Consider the following 20174-nt stretch of genomic DNA (forward strand, 5'->3'; position numbering starts at 1 on the left):
TCACACATCCACCACACAGTCAGGGGAGTTTGTCCGGATGGCATCAGAGATCATCTTGGCTCCTGACTGGCCGATGCAGTTCCCCTGCAGGCTGGGAGCAAAGAGGAGTTCAGGCTTGGACATGAGGCAGAGCAGGATCCTTGGTGAGTATGAGAGAAGCTCCCAGCTTTACACCAGCATCCAGCATCATCTGTACCCTCCCCATGCCACCCAGGAGCTCTTCTGGAGAAAGCCTCTGGGAGGGGTTGAGCCAGACCATTCCTGTGATATTTTAGAGTGTATTTTGCTTTTGGGTGGTTCTTTGCCCCACAGGCAGCCCCAGAGAGGGGCTGTGGAGAATGGAACTGTGTGGGTATGGTGGCTGGGAGGAGCACGATGCGCCCTTTTCCCTTTCCCCACTGGGGATGTCCCTGTAGGGCAGCTGGGAATGGGCAGTGCCAGCAGTGGGGAAGGTCCCGTGACGGTTCCTGTGGTGTCTCCCATCCCTGCCTCACCATCCAGTGCAGTGGCCACTTACTTGATGTAGGTGAGGCCATGGTTTCCCTTCAGAGCAGTGGCGATGCAGATGGCTCCGTCCATGCCCAGGGAGTTTTCCTGCAGGCTAAAGGAAGCAGGAGGCTCAGAAAGCACTAGCCAGGAAGGTGTGGCCAACAGGAGGGAGTGCATGTCATGGGCATTGGGAAAAGCTCCTAGCTCAGCGGTTTGCCCCACTGGAAGCTGCTGGCCTCCAGGAGGGTCTTTCTGGCTTACCCCAGGGAGCAAGATACTCACTTGAGCCAGCGGAGGCTGCGGTTCACCTTCAGCGCGTTGGCCATTGCCTTGGCCCCAGCCACGCCAATGGAGTTTCCCCGCAAGCTGCAGAGAAAGGCAAGTGGTGAGGGGTGACAGCCAGGGGGGACAGGAGGAGGTGGGAGAGGTCAAGGGACAAGCCAAGTCTGGTAGGACATGATGCAAGGGTGCTCAGCTAAGGACCAGCATCCTGGACACCCCTGGGGAGCAGTGTCACAGCCATGGTGACTTGTTGGCCCTACCAAGCACTTACTCCAGGATCTCCAGGCTCTTGTTGACCATCAAAGCTTCTGCCAGGGCTTGAGCACCAGCCGCACCAACTGAAGCCACCTGCAGGCTGCAAGAGAACAAGGACCTTCAATGCATGTTGTGAGGGGGCCATGGTGTGTTAATTGGACAAGCTCATTAGACAGGCTGCAATGTCAGGCCGCCGCCCCACCCCCGGGTCACAACGCTCATTAGACAGGCTGCAATGTCGGGCCCCTGCCACAGCCTGGATACTCACTGGAGATGTGCCAGGGTTGTATTGACCTTCAGTGCAGCGGAGAGGGCGGCCATTCCCTCGTCTCCAATGGCGTTCTCCTGCAAGCTAAGACATGCAAGTGCCAATCTGCCCATACTCCAGGCACCCAGGAGCAAGGAGAGGGGCAGCAAGACAGGACACAGTGTGCCAGGCTTTCTCAAATGGCATGGGGGACCCTGGGTCACCATGCACTTAAAGCATCCCCAGCCAGGGACAAGTGATGGGGACACAGGATGGACTGGAGCTCATGGAAGAAGCAGCAGGCAAAACCACCTCCCCTGGAGCAGTGTGAGGGCAGAGTCCTTGTGTGGGTCCCTGTACGAAGATGCTGCCCAGGATCTGTCCGCCTATGTCCCCACTTACTCGAGGCTGGCCAGGCTGCTGTTGGACTGTAGTGCTTGTGCTAGGGCTGCAGCAGCTTTTGCCTGGATGAAGTTCCACTGCAAGCTACAAACAAGAAAAGAAGAGGTGAAGCTTGGGGCTGTGAGAATGCCCCAGTCCCTCCAGGCTCAGCACCCACCCGCTCCCATCCAGTGTGGCAGAGGCCACAAAGTGACCCATGTGTAAGACCCTGTGGCTCCATCTGGATGGCACAGCACACCTCCTGTGGAAGAGTGATCCAAGGAAGCCACTCTCACAGCCTAGAGGGGCTGAGGCCCAGGAGCAGTGTCCCTGCCCAGCATCCATGCAAAAGACTTCAAACCAAGCCAGGTCCAAGGAGAAACTCACTGGAGGGACATGAGCGCCCGGTTCTCCTTCATCGCTAAAGCGATGGCCTTGCCGCCTTCGTCATACAGCAGGTTGGCAGCTAAGCTAGAGGCAGGGGACAGAGGACACAGGTCATACACACAGAGTTTGGGACAGCTCCATTGACACCGTGAAGCAGCATTTGTGCCCTTCTGGGGCCCATGGGACTTACTCCAGCTTCCTGAGGGTGCTGTTCGTCTTCAGGGCGCGAGCGATGGCGGGGCCCCCCTCCTTGCTGATGGAGTTCTCCCGCAAACTGGGGAAAGACACATGGGGCTGAGGAGGAGCAGCCAAGGCAGGACATTGCCTGTTCCCCCCTCCTTGTCCGCTGCCCTGGATCTGAGACCCATCTATTGTAATGGTGGCAGACTGTCTGAATTGCATCCCCGTCAGCATCTGCACCTCCATTCCCTGTGCATCCTACAGCTGTGGGCTTGTTCTTAGCCTCCCATCCTGCTGTCATCATTTCACTGTGGGACATGGCTGGATACTGTCCCAAGGGGAGAAATCAAACTGTGGAGAGAAGATACTCATGGCTGATTGAGGCACAGAGGCTGCTTTCAGCATCCCAGAGCACTTGCAGGAAAAAACAGTCACAAACCCAGGCTGCTGTCAAGTTCCTGTGTCCCAGCAGCAGCTTTTGGCCAGTTTTGGTCACTTACTTGAGGCTGATGAGTCCCTTGTTGGAGCACAGAGCTGCTGTCAGCGCGGTGACCCCAGCACTGCTAATGGAGTTGCTCTGGAGACTGAGACAAATGGAGGAAGACATGAAGATGAACCAGTCCTGGCATGGCAGGTATGCTGTGGGGTTGTGTTTGGGGTGAAAAGTGCCCATTTCACTAAGAAATGGGCATCTCTCAGCCACAGGAGGTGTGGGAGGGAGCCAAGGCTAAAGGACCAACTTTAGAAGCAGCCAGTCCAGGATCAGCATCCCCTGCTCACCACAGCAGCACTGGCCCCACTGAGCAGAGGTGGGTTTGCCAGTGCTTCGGGCAGTCTTGTCCCAGTCTGGCCATCACTCAGCTGCCAGCTCAGCTGGAAACGTGGTTTCTGTGGGTTTTGTGTCCTTGTCACGCCATGGGAAGCCAGTGATGGACCTTGAGCACAGCAGTTCATGGCCAGGAGCCATCAGCTCTCCACACCAGATAGAAGGAGCAATCCCCTCTGGCTGCCATTCCCAAGGGGGATGAAGTTCCCACCATCCCACCCTGACTCTGTCATTACCTTCCTTGTTAGCTAATTCCCATTGGGGAATAGCCTTTAGGAGAAGGCCCAAAGCTACTAGTATCCTCCAAAAGCAGAAAAAAAAATCATCATCTGGATTAGGATTAATTCCTTCAGTGGCAGCAGTCTGACACTGCTCCATGGTGCTCCAGCCCTATGCCCCTGCAGGGGATGTGGGATAAGAGAGGTGTGGGAAGAGTCCAGGGTGGTTTGAGGGGGCTCTGAAGGGTGGGAAGTGCTGGTGGAGTGAGGAGGCTGTGATCTGCTGGGCAAGCAGGAGACCGGGCATGGAGCAGTACTTACTCGAGGCTTTGCAGACTGTGGTTCACCTTCAGAGCTTCGGCCAAGGCAACCGAGCCATCATCTCCTACTGAGTTGCTGGATAGTCTAAGACACAAGAAGAAGAGCATTACTGGCAGTCATGCTGCAACCAGCTTAGGTTTGCTGCCAGAGGATTCATGTCCCCCAGGCTCTTTCTGCTCCAGCAATAAGCATGAACTTGCTGCAGTCTCATTTACAGACTACATGCACCTCTGTTCTTGTATGTTGGGTTTGAGCTGAAATAGTTTTTAATGTGTATCCACAGGGCCTGGAGACTTGCTGCTTGCCTCTGCTGGAGAGAAGACTTGTCCTCTCAGTTCTTTATGTGGCTCCCTGCACACCCACAGGTATGAAGAGCATCTCCACAGGGTTGCTCCAAAAGCAGCTCTGTGATCCTTGCCCCCATTCACTCACACCAACACCCTGTGGCAAAGCTGGCAGAGCCCATCCAGCCCCTGCTCACTGCTCCTGCCCACAGATCTATGGTGCTGGTGTCACCATCCCTCCACCTCATGCTGCTCTTACATCAGCTCCTTCAGGCTGCAGTTCTGCTTCAGTGCCTCTGCTATTCTCCTGGCACCATGGGCTCCAATGGCATTTTTCTGCAGGCTGTAAAGGTGAGAAAGGTGGTACCTGTGAATGTTGGGTGCCACGTCCTCATCAGTGGCATCTCAGTCTGCTTAGTGGCAGGGAGTTGGGACAGCAGGCCCCAGACACTCACTGCAGGGTTGTCAGCCTGTGGTTGGTCAACAGGGCCTCGGCCAGGAAGGTGGCACCATCCTCCTTGATGGTGTTGTGCTGCAGGCTGCAAGGGGAGAGAAGCAGGGCAAGGGGCTGTGAGGGGCAGTGGCTCCCACCATGGCATTTGCTTACCCTTGTCCCTGACATGAGAAGGGCAGCTGGCCCCCAAGCATCCCTGCCCAGGGGTCTTGCTCCCTCCTCTCCCATGAAAGATGTCTCCTTCCATGCAACAACACCCTGTGAGCTCCCATGTGAGGGATGGACCTCAGCCTCAACCTGGACCCCCTGAAGCTGATGGGCAGGAGGATCCCAGCATCTGTGGCCTGGGGCTGCCTGGTATCTGTACCAGGTCTCTGCAGGCTGCACTCATGCTTGCTGCCCAGTACTACTGAACCAGGTTATGTCCAGGGTCTCCTCATGTGCTGGCCTTTGGGGTGGGGAAAACTTTGATGTGACAGGAGAGGGTTTGAGGGGGCTTGTCCTGGGTATCTGCCCCAGAGGTGCTGCAGAAGTTGAGCCTTACTTCAGGGAGAGCAGGACTTGATTCTGCTTCAGCGCATCAGCCAGTGCTTTTGCTCCGGTGGGGCCAATGGAGTTGTTACGCAGGCTGGGGCGAGACATACAGAAAAGCCAAGATAAGCAAAGCCAGAGTGGCCTGTGCCCAGTTTAAGCCAAATGCCTTCACGTGGCACAGTCTCTGGCCCTGCTGAGGTGGGGCACCAGGGCGGCAGCTTGCAAGAGTTAGTTTACCTCTTGAGCAATAGTGGCTTTGGGGCTGGAGACCCTCCTCAGCCCAGTCAGGCTGAATGTGATCCAGCCCCACTGCAGCCATGAGAATGGTTCCCGGTGGGGAATGTGTGTGGCAGGAGCTGGTAAAGGGGGAACACTTACTCTAGTGCTGTCAGGCTTCTGTTCACCAGCAGCGATCTGGCCAGTGCTTTGGCTCCCTTGTTGCTGATCTGATTTTCTGCCAAACTGCCCAGAAAAAGGAAAAATTGGGTGTTTCCAGGGTTGCAGAGAGGATCCTGGCATGTCCCAAGACACAGCTGGGACGGCTGAGCAGAGGAAAGTCATGAGGAATGTTTGATTCGAGGTACAACTATGCAAAGTGGTGGATGGTTTGAAGTCTGCTGTCCTGGGGTGGACCCCAGGCAGGGCATTGCAAAGACAGGCTGGAAGGGGAGTTTTTAGACTTAAAATTCATTGGTGGTGTGAAAAGGGAGCTCAGATCACAGCATGGGACACTCTGCACAGCCACTTCAGAAGGGCAGGAAGGTGGGGACAGTGGGGACCCATCTGTCTGGGGCAAGGCGCACCCCCCTGTGTGGGTCAGGACGCTGTTCCCTCTGTATGTCAGATGCTCTGTGCAGAGCTTCAGGTGTCCAGCAACCAGCTGTGCCCTTGGGAAGCAATTTGTTGGGATAACGCATGGATTTCTACACAATTTTTTAGGAACAGTGAGGAGACAGTGGTCCCTGGAGGGCTGGGTGAGACAGTGTGCCCAGCCACTGCAAGGAGATGAGGGTAAGGTCACCATGCCTGGGTGCAGGAGATTGTATGGGGCTGTGTTTGTCAATAGTACCCAGGGCAGCCAGTGTGAGAGACGTCCCTGGAGGACCTTCACCCTGGTTTTGAGGTGCCCCCAGCTCTGCTCTGCATCCCCAGGAACAGCCTATCTGCCCTGGGCCAGCTCCTACCTGAGCTTCTGGATATGGCAGTCCTTCACGCTCAGCATGCTGCCCAGCAGCTCCATCACGTTGTCCTTAAACTGGTTATTGTCTAGCCTGGAGAACATACAAGGGAAGAGCAAAACCAAGTGTTTGCAGAACAGAGTGGAGAAGGCTCTACCCTCCCATGACATCTGCCTGTCACAGGTGGAGAAACTCCAGCAGAGAGGCAGAGCTGACCCACGGCCAGCCCCAGGGCAGCTCTCTGCTGATGGACAATGTTGATGGGCCCCTGTCTCCCAGGGTGTCGATACCCAGGATTTTGAGTCACGGCCTAGCTTCCCTGCTTGCTTCCCATGCAATCTGACCAGGACTCACCTGAGGTTGTGGCAGAAGAGGAGCTGGGAGAGAAGGCTCTTACAGATGTTGTAGGTGAGGCAGTTAGACAGGTTTGTCTCCTCCATGCAGACATCAGAGACCTGCAGGAGATAAGCCAGGGCAGAGCAGTTCACAGGGCTGAGCATCCCAGCCAAGCTCTCGTTCTTCATTGCTTCTTCCACCATCTTGGCAATCTCTGTGTGCTGGATTTCATGCAGGCAGTGCATGGTGTTCACTGCCCGCGAGGAGATGGCATAGTCAGTGTTCAGGCAGCCCTGGAGGAAGCTGATCACTTGACTCCTGAAGCTGTTGTGCTCATCCTTCACCAGCAGCCACCCAGAGAGCAGCTTGTTCACCTGTGGGGACAGGAGCCCGGAGAGGAAGCGCACAAAGATGTCCAGCTGCCTGTCCTCTGCCTGCAGCGACCTCTGAACAGCGCTCTTGAAGTGGCTGAGGAAACCCAGCTTGGGCCAGGACATCCCGCTCTCCGTGAAGAGGTCGAATATTGCCCGCTTTGCAGCTGTGTAGTAATAGATGGCTGCTAGAAACTCCTGTAAGGTTAAGTGGGAGAAGTAGTAAGCTGTGATGGACTGCATCTCCTCTTTGAGCAGGAGCTGGCTGCACAAGCTGCTCTGCAGCAAAGAGAGGTCAATGCCATACGCCTTCATGTCCTGCTCATAAAAGATGTATCTCTTTTTCAGCAGCCCGTAGAAGGCCAGCCTGCCCAGGCTGCCCACTATCTTCTTGCTGTTGTTCACAGCCTGCTCGATCCTGAGGGTTTCTCTTGGCTTTTCTGGCCAGTCGCTGCTCAGAGCCATTTTAAAATAGTAGGAGTAGATTTCTGAGAGGGTCTTGGGGACACCAGTTGCTTCTTGGGGTTGATCAGTGCTGTGTTTTAGGTAATAACCAATTGAGGAACCACAAATCCAGCAAAAGCCAGGAACGGTGCACATGATGTGTAGTGACCTGTTAGCCCTGATGTGATGCAGGACTTGGCCAGATAGGTCTTCATTGTCCAGGAACATCTGGTCCAAGAAGTCCTTCATCTCTGCAGCTCCAAAACCTCGTATTTCCGTCATCCGGTCAACAAGGCCACCAGGGATTTGGCTGGCTGCTGTGGGCCGTGACGTGACCCAGACAGAAGCCTCCTGCAGCAGGTTACCACGTATAATGTTGGTGATAAGGTTATCCACTTGGATCTCCTTTCTGGGATCAGTGCATACTACTGTGTTGGAAAAATCCAGAGGAGTCTTGAACTCATCCAAGCCATCGAGGATCAGCAGGGTCCTGGCGGCTCCTGCTGAGATGCAGTTGGGCTCTGTGATGTGAGGGAATGCCAAGCAGATGAGCTTCTCCACAGAGAGCTTCTCATAGGTGTTGAGCTCCCGGAATGTGAGGGGCAGCACAAAGATGATGTCTCTGTTGATCTCCCCCTTTGCCCAGGTGTAGACGAACAGCTTCACCAGTGTGCTTTTGCCAATCCCGGCCACTCCAATAGTGACAGAGATCCGAGGTGGGATGCTGACCTTGGAGAGAGGCAGGAAGAGCTTCTCCAGAGGGATGCTCTTGGATACATTTTGTAGGCCCTTGGTGGCTTCAATCTGCAGAATATCATGCTCCTTTTGCTGGATATCAGTCAAGCCTTCCACCAACAGCAGGTTTGTGAGCCGCTGGAGGGGACCCGTCTCCAAGCCATTCCCATAGTAGCTTTGGAGACTCTCCAGGTGCTTCTGCACCATGGGTTCTGCACAGAAAGAAATGAAATGGGAGGGTGGGCTGAGGAAGAGGATGGTAACCACAAATGCAATTGAGAGATGCTTCACTTCTCTGCCATGCCCATGCAGAGGAGAAACCTCACAGAGCTGTTACATCCAGACAGGAAGGTATATGCCTGGAGGCCACTAACAAGCTTAAATGGCACTGGTCAGCCTCAACCCATCGGTCCAGGAGCCCATTTAAGCTCAGCCCTGGATCTTCAGCCACTACCTAAACTATGTTGCCAGAGCACTTGTCTACAGTGCCATCATGCCTGTATCTGCTATGGACCTTGTTGATCTGGACCTTGGTCTTGGACTTCACTGCTCTGCACTTGCCTGGTGGCCACTGGACTGTGTCTGAACCCAGTTGCCCTGGCTGGATCTGATCCTGACCTCTGGATTGACTTCCCAGCCTGACCTCAGCCATGCCTCACTGACATGAACTTGTCTGTTGAGTTGGAGTCTTGACTGAACCTGGTGACCATCTCTGGACCTGTCCTGCTCACCTGGCTCAGGTACAACAGCCCCTGGTACAGTGTATTTAAACCCTTCAGCTAAGGCTGGACAAGCAAGGGATGGTGCTACAGACACCAGCCAAGGACAGAGCCAAGGATAGAGCCTTCCAACCAGGAGGAAAACCTCTTATGGTAAGAGGGTTGCAAGGAGAGCATGAAGTTGATGCAGATGATGCCTGCAGATGGGGTCAGGGCTGCCAGGCATCCTCTTCCTGCCATCCCCCTGTTCCCAGCCCAGCTGCTGCGATTGAATGGTGTGATCTGGACATTGAGGACACTAAAGACTCCTTGGGCTGCCCAGAGAACTGTGCTGAGGGCAGGAAGGGACCTGGAGGAAGGTCCCTCAGACCTTGCAGAGAACCCTTGTCACCCCCTGGCTATGTCCGTCCCTAGCAGAGACCCTGAGATGGCACCATCACTTGCATGGACACTCCCATCAAAGCTGTTAATGTTTCCCAGCTCCAAGCACATCTTGAGGTACTCCAGCAAGTGCCCATAGCGAAGACATGTGTGCAGATACCCCTCACTGTGTCCAAAGTTGACTGCCTACCGTAGACAGTGATGTGAAGGTAGAGCTGGGAATTGGTGGTCTCGATGAAGGTCTGCAGGGACTGGGAGGCGTAGCTGCCCTTGCCAGCCAGGATGTCCACCACGGCCCTCACCTGCTCGGGCAGGGAGCTCGCCTCCTGCACCCGCCCTGCCTCCTCTGCCGTGAGCAGGTCCAGCCGCTGCAGGTAGCAGATGATCTCCTCCAGGAACTGCGGCGAGATGGACCTCACCAGCTGCTTGCGGTAGCGGTTGATCCAAGCCTCTGCAGGAGAGAGCAGGAGAGTTGGGTCTTGAACAAGCTCTGGGCACGTTGCTCAGGGGGGATGGGGAGAGGCAATGGTGGGGCACCTCATCTGACTCCGAAAGTTGTGTGGGGAAACGAGACCTCCAGAGCAATGTGCCAAAGCCCTTGAGAGGATGCTACCCCAAAGCTGTGCAGATTGTTTTGTCAGGAGCTGCTTGGTCAAGGCAGCAGCTATCAAAATCGGTGTCAAAGAAACCAAAGAGCACAATCAAGAAATAATATTTCCTCCTGGAAGAACCAAGCCCATGCAGAGATAAAAGTTTCTCTCTGGAGACATCTGTTCCCCCTGTGCCAGCAGAGCAGTCCCCAAGCCCTTGGACTAGGAACCGTTGTCACCCTCATGCCTTGGTGCCCCACCTTGTTCCAGTTTTTAATATGAAACTTCACCAAGATGAAGGATCTCTGGCTGCCCACCACCACTCACCATCCATCAGAGGCTTCCTGTGATGTGGTGATCCCTGGATGAGGAGCACTGTGTTGGCAGCAGCACGGCCGTCCCATCGACTGCTTCGTGCCCCCCTGCCTGGTTCACAGCATCAGTTGAGGCTCCTCAGCCTTTATCCATGTTCCTGGTGGAAGAAGAGGAAAAGGATCAGGATCAGCATGGGAGGGAGCCCACCTTTAGCTAGTATAGCACTGTGGTTGAGCCAAGGGTCCATTCATCAGTTTTTGGCTAAGACCAGAGTCCCTGGTGCTGTGGACCTGACAGGGTCAGAGCCAGGACCATCATGCTGCAGCATCTTTGCCTCGTGTTATGAACTTAGTGCCTTCACCATCACCACTTATGCTGGAGCCTTTCTTAGGCAGAGTGATTGCATTCACTGCCCTGACAATGCCCCCATGTCATCTCTGTGTCAGCCAGCAAGCACCCAAGTGCCACTTGTGCCATCAGAGGGACAGCAGGGCTGTGAACCACTCGTGCGTTTCCTTCTCTGTGTTGTGAAGGAAGTTGAGATGAAGAGCCCATTTCAGTTTTGAACCAACCTTACCACCATCCAGAGCCTCTGTCAGGGCTTGCTGAGCACAAGCAACACCACATCCTGTTGTAGAGCTCTGTAGATGCTCCATTTTCAGCAGTGAAGTTGCTGAAAGCGGAGATGATCCTCAGGCAATGACTCACACTGGTGAACCATTGCCTGGACAAGAAGCATCTACCTGGTCTCTCCCCCTTGGCTGCTGCCAAACCACACTGAGGGTTTGGTGTTTTAGTTTTAAGAAGTTTGTCCTCTCACTGGGTCCAACTGTTTTTTGAGCAGAGATGGAAAGTGCCTCCACACCTGAGGGTGCCCAGCTTCGTCTCTCTTCCAGCCCCAAAGTCATTTCCAGGGGTTGGCCATGTCCTGATGGGAACTTCTCAGCCCCAGGCACTGTCTGATCACAGCAGCAATGCAAGCACAGTGTCTCAGTGCCCTGTGTCTCCTGGCATGCCATCCTTTCCTCACCTCCACTCAGCCTACAAGATGCTCTAGATCTATGTACTCACTCCGTTATGCTGGTGAGAGGCAAGGAGGTCCCAGTGCTGCCTTTGCCCAAACCCACTCCTGAGTGGGACATGGGCACCATGGGGGCTTCAGTGCAGCCTCACTAACAGGTACAGGGAGAAAGCACAAATGTAGCTTCACTGGGTAGAATTTCTGGTTCATGGTTAGGTCCATGGTGTAAGGTTGAAGTGCTTGGAACATCTCCATTGCAGACCCTTCTGTTCATCCTCCTGACGGGAGATCCATGCTGGTGCAGATGGTGGCCGGGCTGCAGGAGGGACGTCCAGGCACAGCATCTCCCAGAGCCGAGTTCCACAAACCCCACTGGCTGATCTCCCATCAAGCCTTTTCTGCAGCACCTCCTATGGAGTGGGGTAAGTGTACAAGGGGTGGCACTGGCCCACCCTAGTGCCCAGGTGGGTTCACACATGACAAGCCTTCATAGGTGTGGGGGGTGCTGATGTAGCTGGGTCTGCACCCACCAGCTTTCCCTCCAGGGGAGAAACCCAGGTCCTTCCACTGTTCTTTGACTGCCCAGCTCTGACCTGTGGTTTCACAAGTGGTGGAGGTCCATGTTCCTCTGGCAGTCAGCGATGGTGGCCCCACAGCAGAGCCTTTTTCTCCACACAAGGGCTATGCAGGGCCACAGCAGCAGCTCACCTTGCTTTTTGCCCCCAGACAGTGGCTTCATCAGTTGAGATACCATCAATTAAAGGAGCTTGGTGAGTAATTCACAGGGAAATTTTCACCTTTGATGTCTTCTTCTCTCTAACTGGCCTGGAAAGTCCAATTAAGTCTTTGCAGCCCTGAAGTCTCTCATCTTTGCGCTGCAACACCACCAAAATGAAAGGGGGTTTTGCTGCTTGCAGTGATGTTACTGACAGCCCTTTGTCTGTGAACCAAGGCTGGCAAGAAAAAGCCCTTTGGTAGGGGGAAGCCTGCTCTAAGATCAGAGAGTATTTGATGGTGTCCTCCCATGCTACTTCAAAGTGTGACCCTGCTACTGGAAACCAGCAGCTGTAGGTCACCTCGTACAAAGGCATCTGACCAAGAGAATAAAGCAGCAGAAGACATAAAGCAGCAACAGAAATACTGCAGTGGCTGCAAATTTTTTACTGCTTCCAGCAGAAGTTTCAGGGGCAGCTCTAGGACCACCCAGTGATGCTGGAGGCTGCATCTTAGGAGGGTGAAGGGCATGATCAACTCTTACAAGAGCTGTCTGAAGGGTAGTGGCTATTCGAAGCCAACCTCTGTAACAGAGATCCAAGGAGTCCTCAGGATGTGTCCCAGCCCATCACAAGGCTGCTGGGATTAGTCGTCTTCAGGAAGTGCCACGCCCTGTGCCTGAGACTGGAAAGCAGTGTCCATGTCCATGCTGCATGCATGGAGCTCAGCCCCAGCTCTGCAGCTAGCGCTTGGCTAGGATCAAGCAGGGGCAAGTGCTTGGCTCTGCCCCACCAGCAGCCAGAGAAACCATGATCCAGCAGTGGCATGTGCTGCCTGTGTCTCCGGGGGCACTGAGACAGGAAGCTGGAGGGTGGGATGAATGGCATCTGCAAGCCCCAGCGAGGGATTTTGTTGGCAAGAACTTGGCATTGATACTTCTTTTGCCCGGTGTGGCCCAAAAGCCCAGCCCACACGAAAATCCTCCCATCTGAGGATATCCAGTCAACACTGATGTATTCTTCCACCAGCTTCTCTCCCATGTCCCACCATCCCCACATCCAACCATGCATGTGAGCAGAGGCCAAAAATCAAATGGTGCCTGGAAGCCAAACCCACCCCTGACCATGTACTCAAACAACCCTCTGTGGTTTTCACCATATGCATCCTGTTCCAGGGTTCAAACTGCCTGGCACCAGCACCAGAAAACATATGTAGATGTAGCTGCTTTGGCTCGTCTTTGCCTTTAATTACATACATGTGCTTTTGCTCCTGGAAGTCCAACATGGACCAAAAGCAGCTTGCCAAGGAATCCAAGAGAGTGTCAGCCCTGGGATGGCCACAGCATGAAGGTGCCTAGACACAGCAGATATTTGCTGCCTCTCTGCTCTACCTGACCTCTCAGATCCTCCTGCCAGGAGGTGGGTTTGGTTTCCATGTGGCAGCCATTCCCTGCCCAGACAGATCCATCACTCTGTGCTTTGGGACTCTCATGGGAACTTGGGACCATCCTGTGCCAGAAGCCATTTATCCAAACTAATAAAGGCATCATTAGCCAAGCACCTGAAGGAGCAGAGACATGCCTGCTCCAGCACAGCTCCGTACCCCCAGACACGCAGAGACCCTCAGCCCAGCCGTTGCCTTCTCCCTGTCCCATCACTGCAGGGGTTGCCCATGCAGCCAGTTCCTCAAAGTTCCCCAGTCTGGGGCAGTGTGTCTGGGTGCAGCTCGAGCCCCAGCAGCACAGCACTCACTTCACCTTGGTCTCCCTCCCCCAGACACGGGAACAGAGAGAAACCAGCCCCATGAGGCCTTCCCACCACTTCCTGGCACACTAGGTTTCCTCCAGCGAATCTCAGGCTCCTTTATTAATACACCCTAGAAGCTTTTCTTTATTTCTCCTGCCATACATCCAGCCTGAACTGATCCCCTTCCAGGGCTGCACACAGACATTTGCCAGGCCAGCATCTCCAGCCATCCCCACATCGAGCTGAGCACATCCCGAAGCCAGGCTGCAGCTGCCACCTTTTGGCAGAACCAAAAACATTTCACGTTATTAATTTCTGTTAATTAAGCAGAGCGATGAAGGGCCCCCTGACTTGGACATGAGTGGGCAATGTGCGCTTGCAGCCCAGAAGGCCAATGTATCTTGGGCTGCAGCCAAAGGAATGTGGCCAGCAGGTCAAAGGAAGGTATTCTGTTCCTCTGCTCTGGTGAGACCCCACCTAGAGCACTGTGTGCAGTTCTGGTGTCCCCAGTACAGGAAAGACATGGAGCTGCTGGAGCAAATCCAGAGAAGGGCCACAGAAAAGATCAGAGGACTGGAGCACCTCTCCTATGAGGAAAGGCTGAGAAAGCTGGCGTTGTTCAGCCTGGAGAAGAGAAGAATTCGGGGAGACCTTATTGCGGCTTTTAAGTTCTTAAAAGGGGCCACATCTTGCCTGTTCCAGGGACCTCTGCCCAACAGCTCCTGGCCCTGCCACATTGGCTCAGCACCTCCATTTCACATGGCCATCACAGCAAGAGGTCTGCAGCTGCTTGTGCCCACACAGGAGGCCCAAGTGAGACCTCCCCTTCTCCCCGTACCCCTCCAAAGCCCCACCACAACCTTACCTCGGCCTTGTGCTGCCTCCCCCGGGTCTGTATGGGAGCAGGAGAGCAGAGAAGGCATCCTCAGCATGGTGGGAGGATGCAAGCCCTTCGTGCCACTGCTCCGCCCTTCATCCCCAGAACTTCACTTCCTCCTTGCCTGGATGCTCATGTTCAAGGTAGTAAATGGATCCCTCCGGTTGGTGGCTCCTGCCTCTGTGGGACCTGTGGATGTGATGTGACCTGGTGGCTGGGGCAATGCTCAGGGCAGCACCAGGGGAAGGTGTTGCAGCCAGACACCCGCCACTGGTGGCAGTTCAGCCTGCTGGCTTTTTCTGTCTTTCAGTTTGCTCCTCACCCCTTCCTGTACTGTGGGTCTCACTCAACCTTTCTTCCTGTCAGCACAGGGCTGCTGCCTATGCAAATCGATGCAGCTATCTCCTGAAAAGCAGCAGCCCAGAAACTGCCCATATCTTGTCTGACCCCTGGGGTCTGTTTTGCTGGGGTGTTCTGTGCATGGCCACTTCCCAGGCACAGCCGCTTTCTCCAAAGAGATCCACACCATCAGGCTCAACAGTATCCAAATTACAACAGTTTACCTTGAATGGAAACAAGGAGCTCTCCTGGCCTGGGAGAGATGTGGGTTTTGCTTCATAACCCCCTCATAGCCAGTCCCATGGAAGAGGCTGGTGGTTGGTAGCTCTGCCCTTCACTGGGCTATGCATGGAAACATTTCCACAAGTAAATTCAAGTTGTACCTTGAAAGAGCAGAATAAAAGGCCGGGAGTAAACTTCTCTTCCTCCAAAGTCATTGTTCTGCCACTGCTGAATTCCTTGTCAAATTTATTTCTGAGGAGGTGGATCACATCACACAAAGGAGCACTCTATCCCGCCTGAGGAGCCAGAGCCACCACAGCATTGGGACCGGCGGGATCTCCCCTCTCCAGCTCCGCTCAGGCAAGTAGTGTTGATCAGTACTTTGCATTTTTGTTCTACAACCCCCTTAATCTGTAAATCCTAACCCAGGTTTTGCTGAAATTTAGGCAAATCCTATTGGTTCTGAGGTGCTGAGCTGAAGGCAGGTGGGCAGGGTGGCACAGGAGCACTGCGATCCATGGCACACAGCTCTGCTTTCCCTGAGTTCCGGGGCAGAGCAGCAGTGCCCAGGGAAGGGGGAAAAGCACATCCCATTGCAATAATGGGGTAGCACACACCACAGTGGGGATTGCTGCCTGCTTTACGCCCAGTGACTTGTTTGGTGGGCCAAAAGTGCCTGCTGCTGGGGTGGTTTGGGAGAGGTCGGAGTAAGCACAAGTCATGAAAACAGATGAAAATACCACATCCTGTTGGGAGACCTGCTCTGGTGGGGTCTGGTTATGTCTAGAAGGTAGCCCTAAGCTGCATCTAATTCTGTAATTACACATCTTTCCCTTCATCAGATCTAGCTGAGGGGGTGGTCTGTGGCTGATGGTGGAGATGAGATGATGGCAGATGAGATGATGGAGGTGGTGGAGATGGGGCAATGGCAGAGATGATCTAGTGGAAGGTGTCCCTGCCTGTGGCAGGGGATTGGAACTAGATGATCTTTCAGGTCCCTTCCAACCCAAACCAGTGTGTGATGGTAGAGATGAGATGGCAGTATAGGCGATGGCAGCTGATGGTGGAGAGCTGGTGTGGGTCGGGATGGGCTTCTGGCTAGACAGGCTGCAGCTGGTGACCTGTGTCTGGGGAGGAAAGCTGGGGCAAGCAGGAGTCTGGACTCCAGCCACCACTCTGGGCTGTGCCCAGGGATTTCTCCAGGCATGAGCCTTGTTCCCTGACAGTCCTAGGGCTGTGCCTGCTTGGGGATTAAACCCTTTCCTCTCCCAAGCATCTGGTCTGTGGTAATCTCTGCCCTGTCAGGAGGTGTGTTTCAGGAAGAGCCATCTGGGATGCCCCATCAGCTCCCCCTTCCGAGTAAGTTGTAGAGCAAGATCCCTCACAGCAGAAACGACCGTGCAGAAGCCCAAGTCGGGGCTGTACCTGCTGTTTTCACAATTATTCATTTATGTTGATCAACGCATCCCAGTTACTTCTTTGCAGCTGTGTATCACACATCCCTTGTGTTACCTAGGCTGCTGATCCAGCCCCAGATTTCCCAGGTGGCCAGGGGGTGATCCAGGACCAATCCCTGAGCTCAGCCCCACAAGAAGCCATTTCCCTGGGGATCCATCTCCGGAGGGGCAGGGCTGCAGCCAGGAAGCCCGTTACTGGAGGACCCACAACCCTCCTGCTGCAGCAGTTAGGTCCCGCTGAGCTGATTCGAACCAAGGCAAGTTGATCCACAGCTGTGCCACAGCTGCCTGCCCTGCTCTGGTGGGGGACAAGTGCCTGGGCCCCTGCAGCAACAGGCAGAGGCACTGAGAGCTTCCAGAACAGCCAGGGTCTGGGTTCCCGTGAGGGTTCAGGGGGCTGGGAAGCACCTGCCCAGCTGGAGCAGCAGCACAGGGAGCAGGCGGTGGGGCCAGTCCCAAGATGGGTTGGAAGGACTTGGTGCTTGTCTCCTGGGGAGAGTGTGGGGTCCAGCAGCTCCATCGCACAGCCCCTGCCCAACCCAGCTTCCCTTATCAGGGCCCTGTGGGAAGCCAGGGCTCTGAACAGGTCTGCACTTACAGGGGCTCAGGGTGACATGTGGCCCAGGTTCTGACAGAAGGTGGGACCTTCGTGGTCTGCGTGGTGACACGGAGCACCGTAAAGAAGGCCAGGGAGCTGAAGCAGAGGGAAGCAGAGGTTGTGTAGGCAGATCAGGATGATGGTCACTGGAGCTGGCCTTGGCAGGTGCTTATGGAGCCTTTGTTGTGATTAACTGCTGGGAGCACTGCAGCAGAGAAGGAAGTCACACAGGTACCAGTGCTTACTTTAACTGGGACATGTGGAATGGCCTGGGGGCAAGGGGTCAAGGGACAGCCACATGGCATCAGGGTGGGAGTCATGGGGAAGCTCTTGGTGCAGCCTCCCCAGCCATGACAGTTCAAGTGCTCAGTCCAGAAACGTCCCAAGGCCTCAGAAACAAACCAGGTCCCAGGCCTTGCAAAGCCAGAACGAGTTCCCTGTTCCTCACAGTCAGAGATCACTGCCTGGGAGTCAGAGTAGCAGGAGTGGTAACCTCAGCTCCACAGAGCCTTCCCGGGGCTGAGCCATGCCTGTCACTGCCTGCAGTCATGTAATTCTCATGGGTGCAAGTTACTCTGTGGGGAGTTACCCATGTTCATGGGTACAAGTTTCTCCTGGGGAGGTATTTTTCTCTTTTCCCTTTAGTTTTATGTCTCTCCTTGTATTATATTGTACTTTAGTTATTAAACTGTCCTTATCTCAACCCGCGGGTTTTACATTCCTGATTCTCCTACCCCTCTCACCCAGGGAAGGGGCACGTAGGGGTGAGCAAGTGGCTGCTGGTGCTGAGTTGCTGCCTGTGTTTAAACCACAAGACCGTTCAGACCAGTGCACCCAGGACAAGAGGACAGGCTGTGCAGCTGCAGGCAGGTAAGAAGTGCTGCTGCTGCACACTGCCTTTGGGAGGGAGTTGTTCAGTGACTCTGGGTGTTTTCACCGTGATAGGTTTATGGTGGCAGCTTTTTTCCCAGGATCACCCTCTTTCCCAAGAGGCAAACACTGGGGTTTGTTTCTTCATAGACCAGGCTCAGGCAGTGTAGCCAACCCTGGCAAGGCAGAGCACTGCCCTGGAAGGGGGAATGCAGTGACATCCTGCACCAGGTAATGTCATAGCTGAGCCCACCTCCTCCCACCAGCCAGCTCCCAGCTCTGGACTGGCCTTTAGGTTCCTAGAGCCCCCATGAGTTGAGTAAAACATTCTCCAACTCAAGACTCACTTAAAAGGCTCTTTTAGCCCCCCCCGCCCACCACACCCCTCAAGGTACTGCTTGATTAGAGGTCTGGACCCTGGCAGCCTTTGCTTGTGCTTACAGTCAGTAACAACCACGAGAGGGGCTCAGGATACTGAGCCCTACCCACTCCTGTCCGAGAGGAGACCTTCTTTCCTGTTCCTGGCAGAGGGAAGGGGGTGACAGACAAGGTTGGAGGAGTAGACAAGGCAGCAAGGCACAACAGGTGTTAAATATCTTTATGAAGTCAATCTTATTTACATGGATACAGAATCACTTTACAGACAGTTTAATCAGGAGGCAACGCGTGCTTTATTTCAGCAAATTAAGATGGGAAAGACTATGACATGTCCTTGTTTAAGTGGTCGATTAGTATGTGGGCTGGTGGTACCTGCACGGTGTAACTAACAACAGCGAGCTACAGCAACCATGAAAACACTCACTGCACGAGCTCCACCACCTGGAAGGAGCAATCCACTTCACTTGCATTCTCACACATGTAGGAACGACGACTCTTTGACCAATCATTTATGTTATGGGGGTTGTGCTAATGTAATAAAAGCCTTTGTCCCAGACTGGCAAAGGGCTCAGTGATAAACTCGCACCCCTTCAGAAGTGACAGCAGTTGTGTAGTACTTATTGAGGGAAGGAACCTGAGGCAATGGGCAGATTCTGTCCCTGCTCTTTGTCCAAATAATCAGCAGGACTAAGAAACCCCCTGGCGGCTGAGGGAGTCAGGTCAGCAGAGCTCCAACCAGCCCCAGGGAGATCCCGCTTCGAGGGCTGTGCGAGACAGGGAGGAGGGCTGTCATGAAGACAGGGTTAAACCTCACCGACCCACCAAGTCTCCTGGGAGAAGATAAGTAGCACTAAGCTCTCCAAACACATGGAGCATTCAGCAGGGCACCTGAGTGAGCAGCAGCCATCCCAGGCTCCCTACAGCAAACTGCTCTGCTCTCTGCAGGAAGGACACAATTTTTATTTCACATTCCACTGGTTTGGATTCTAAATAATATTTCAATTTTAATTTTTACCCGATAAGCTTCCAGCAGCAGTGGGGACTGTGGAGCAACCTCAGAGAGAGCACTGCATTTCTGCAAAGCTGGTATTTTCCTTCATTACCATGTCCTAGGATGGTGGGTGGGTTTTCTATCATGATGGCTGTTGGTGCCTCAGTGGTGCGTTGCCTCTCCAGCTGGGATTCTCACTATGCCACTGACAACCTTTGCTCTCCAGAGCCCACTGCCAGAAGAATTCAGCCCCAACTGCAAAGATGATTTGCTGCTGGATCTTAGCTTCCAGTAGAACGCTTCCCTGTCGTTGAAGCAAGAGAGAAGTTCAGTGTTTCCTGAGCACATCAGTCCCTGCAGCCCACGTGGTGAGCACACCTCCCGCCTGACCCATCACGCTGTCAGCCATGCACAGCAGACACATTTGATGTCTGCAGTGCCAGGAAGCCAAGCCCTGGAATCCAAGACACTGGTGTCTGTCAAGGATGATTTCAAGCCTGCAGCGCTCCTTCACAGCAGGCTAACACCAACTAACTGGCACCCTGAGATGTAACACTGTACTCATTTGTGTGGAGGGAGCTTGAATGTGGTTTGTGACAAAGACTGATGCCTTCCTGGTGCTGTAAGCCTGTGGTGGGTTGAGTCCAGCCTGAGCATTCCAGCACCAGAGGCTCTGCAGGACCCATGCACGTGCCAGCAAGCTCGGGCTCTGCAGTGACAGAACAGCCCATTCCAGGTAACAGGAGCACCCTTGGTGCTTTGAACTGCGTACAGCTACTGAGTGGATGAGGAAGCAGAGCTGCAGGGTAGGCCAGCAGCCTCCCTGAAGATGCACCCAGTATTTTTGCTGCACCAACGATATGCTTTAGTCCCTGGCTTTTTGCTCCAGGTCCCAGGGGACAGCTAGGGCTCTTCACACAAGTGGCTGGAAGGCCTGAGGCTAAGTGAGAAGCAATGCTGTGCTTTTGCTGCTTCTACCTCCCAAGAAGTGCAAGTTCTGCTTAGTGGTGGTGGCAGTAAGATGACAATGAAACA

General features: G+C 54.2%; 2 protein-coding genes across 2 annotated transcripts in view; both read right to left on the reverse strand.

Moving 5' to 3' along the window:
• Positions 1-19285, reverse strand: NLRC3 (NLR family, CARD domain containing 3). The gene is made up of 18 exons (XM_010011950.1): positions 19252-19285; positions 9213-9473; positions 6391-8134; positions 6043-6129; positions 5237-5320; positions 4869-4952; positions 4326-4409; positions 4130-4213; positions 3587-3670; positions 2722-2805; positions 2232-2315; positions 2042-2125; positions 1676-1759; positions 1295-1378; positions 1043-1126; positions 772-855; positions 518-601; positions 1-91 (listed from the first exon to the last, which is right to left on the reverse strand). Exons 1-18 carry the CDS (start codon positions 19283-19285, stop codon positions 1-3), a joined length of 3309 nt encoding a protein of 1102 aa, XP_010010252.1.
• The window catches only part of DNAJA3 (DnaJ (Hsp40) homolog, subfamily A, member 3), a gene marked incomplete at its 5' end in the record, with an annotated part of 10042 nt that continues 9034 nt past the window's right edge, over positions 19167-20174 (reverse strand). The window contains one exon of the mRNA XM_010011951.1: positions 19167-19443. Within this exon, the coding sequence (XP_010010253.1) occupies positions 19421-19443 (23 nt within the window). The remainder of the gene's footprint in view (positions 19444-20174) is intronic.

This window comes from Nestor notabilis, unplaced genomic scaffold (genome assembly GCF_000696875.1).
Source record: "Nestor notabilis isolate BGI_N333 unplaced genomic scaffold, ASM69687v1 scaffold3043, whole genome shotgun sequence".
Taxonomy (NCBI): Eukaryota; Metazoa; Chordata; class Aves; order Psittaciformes; family Psittacidae; genus Nestor; species Nestor notabilis.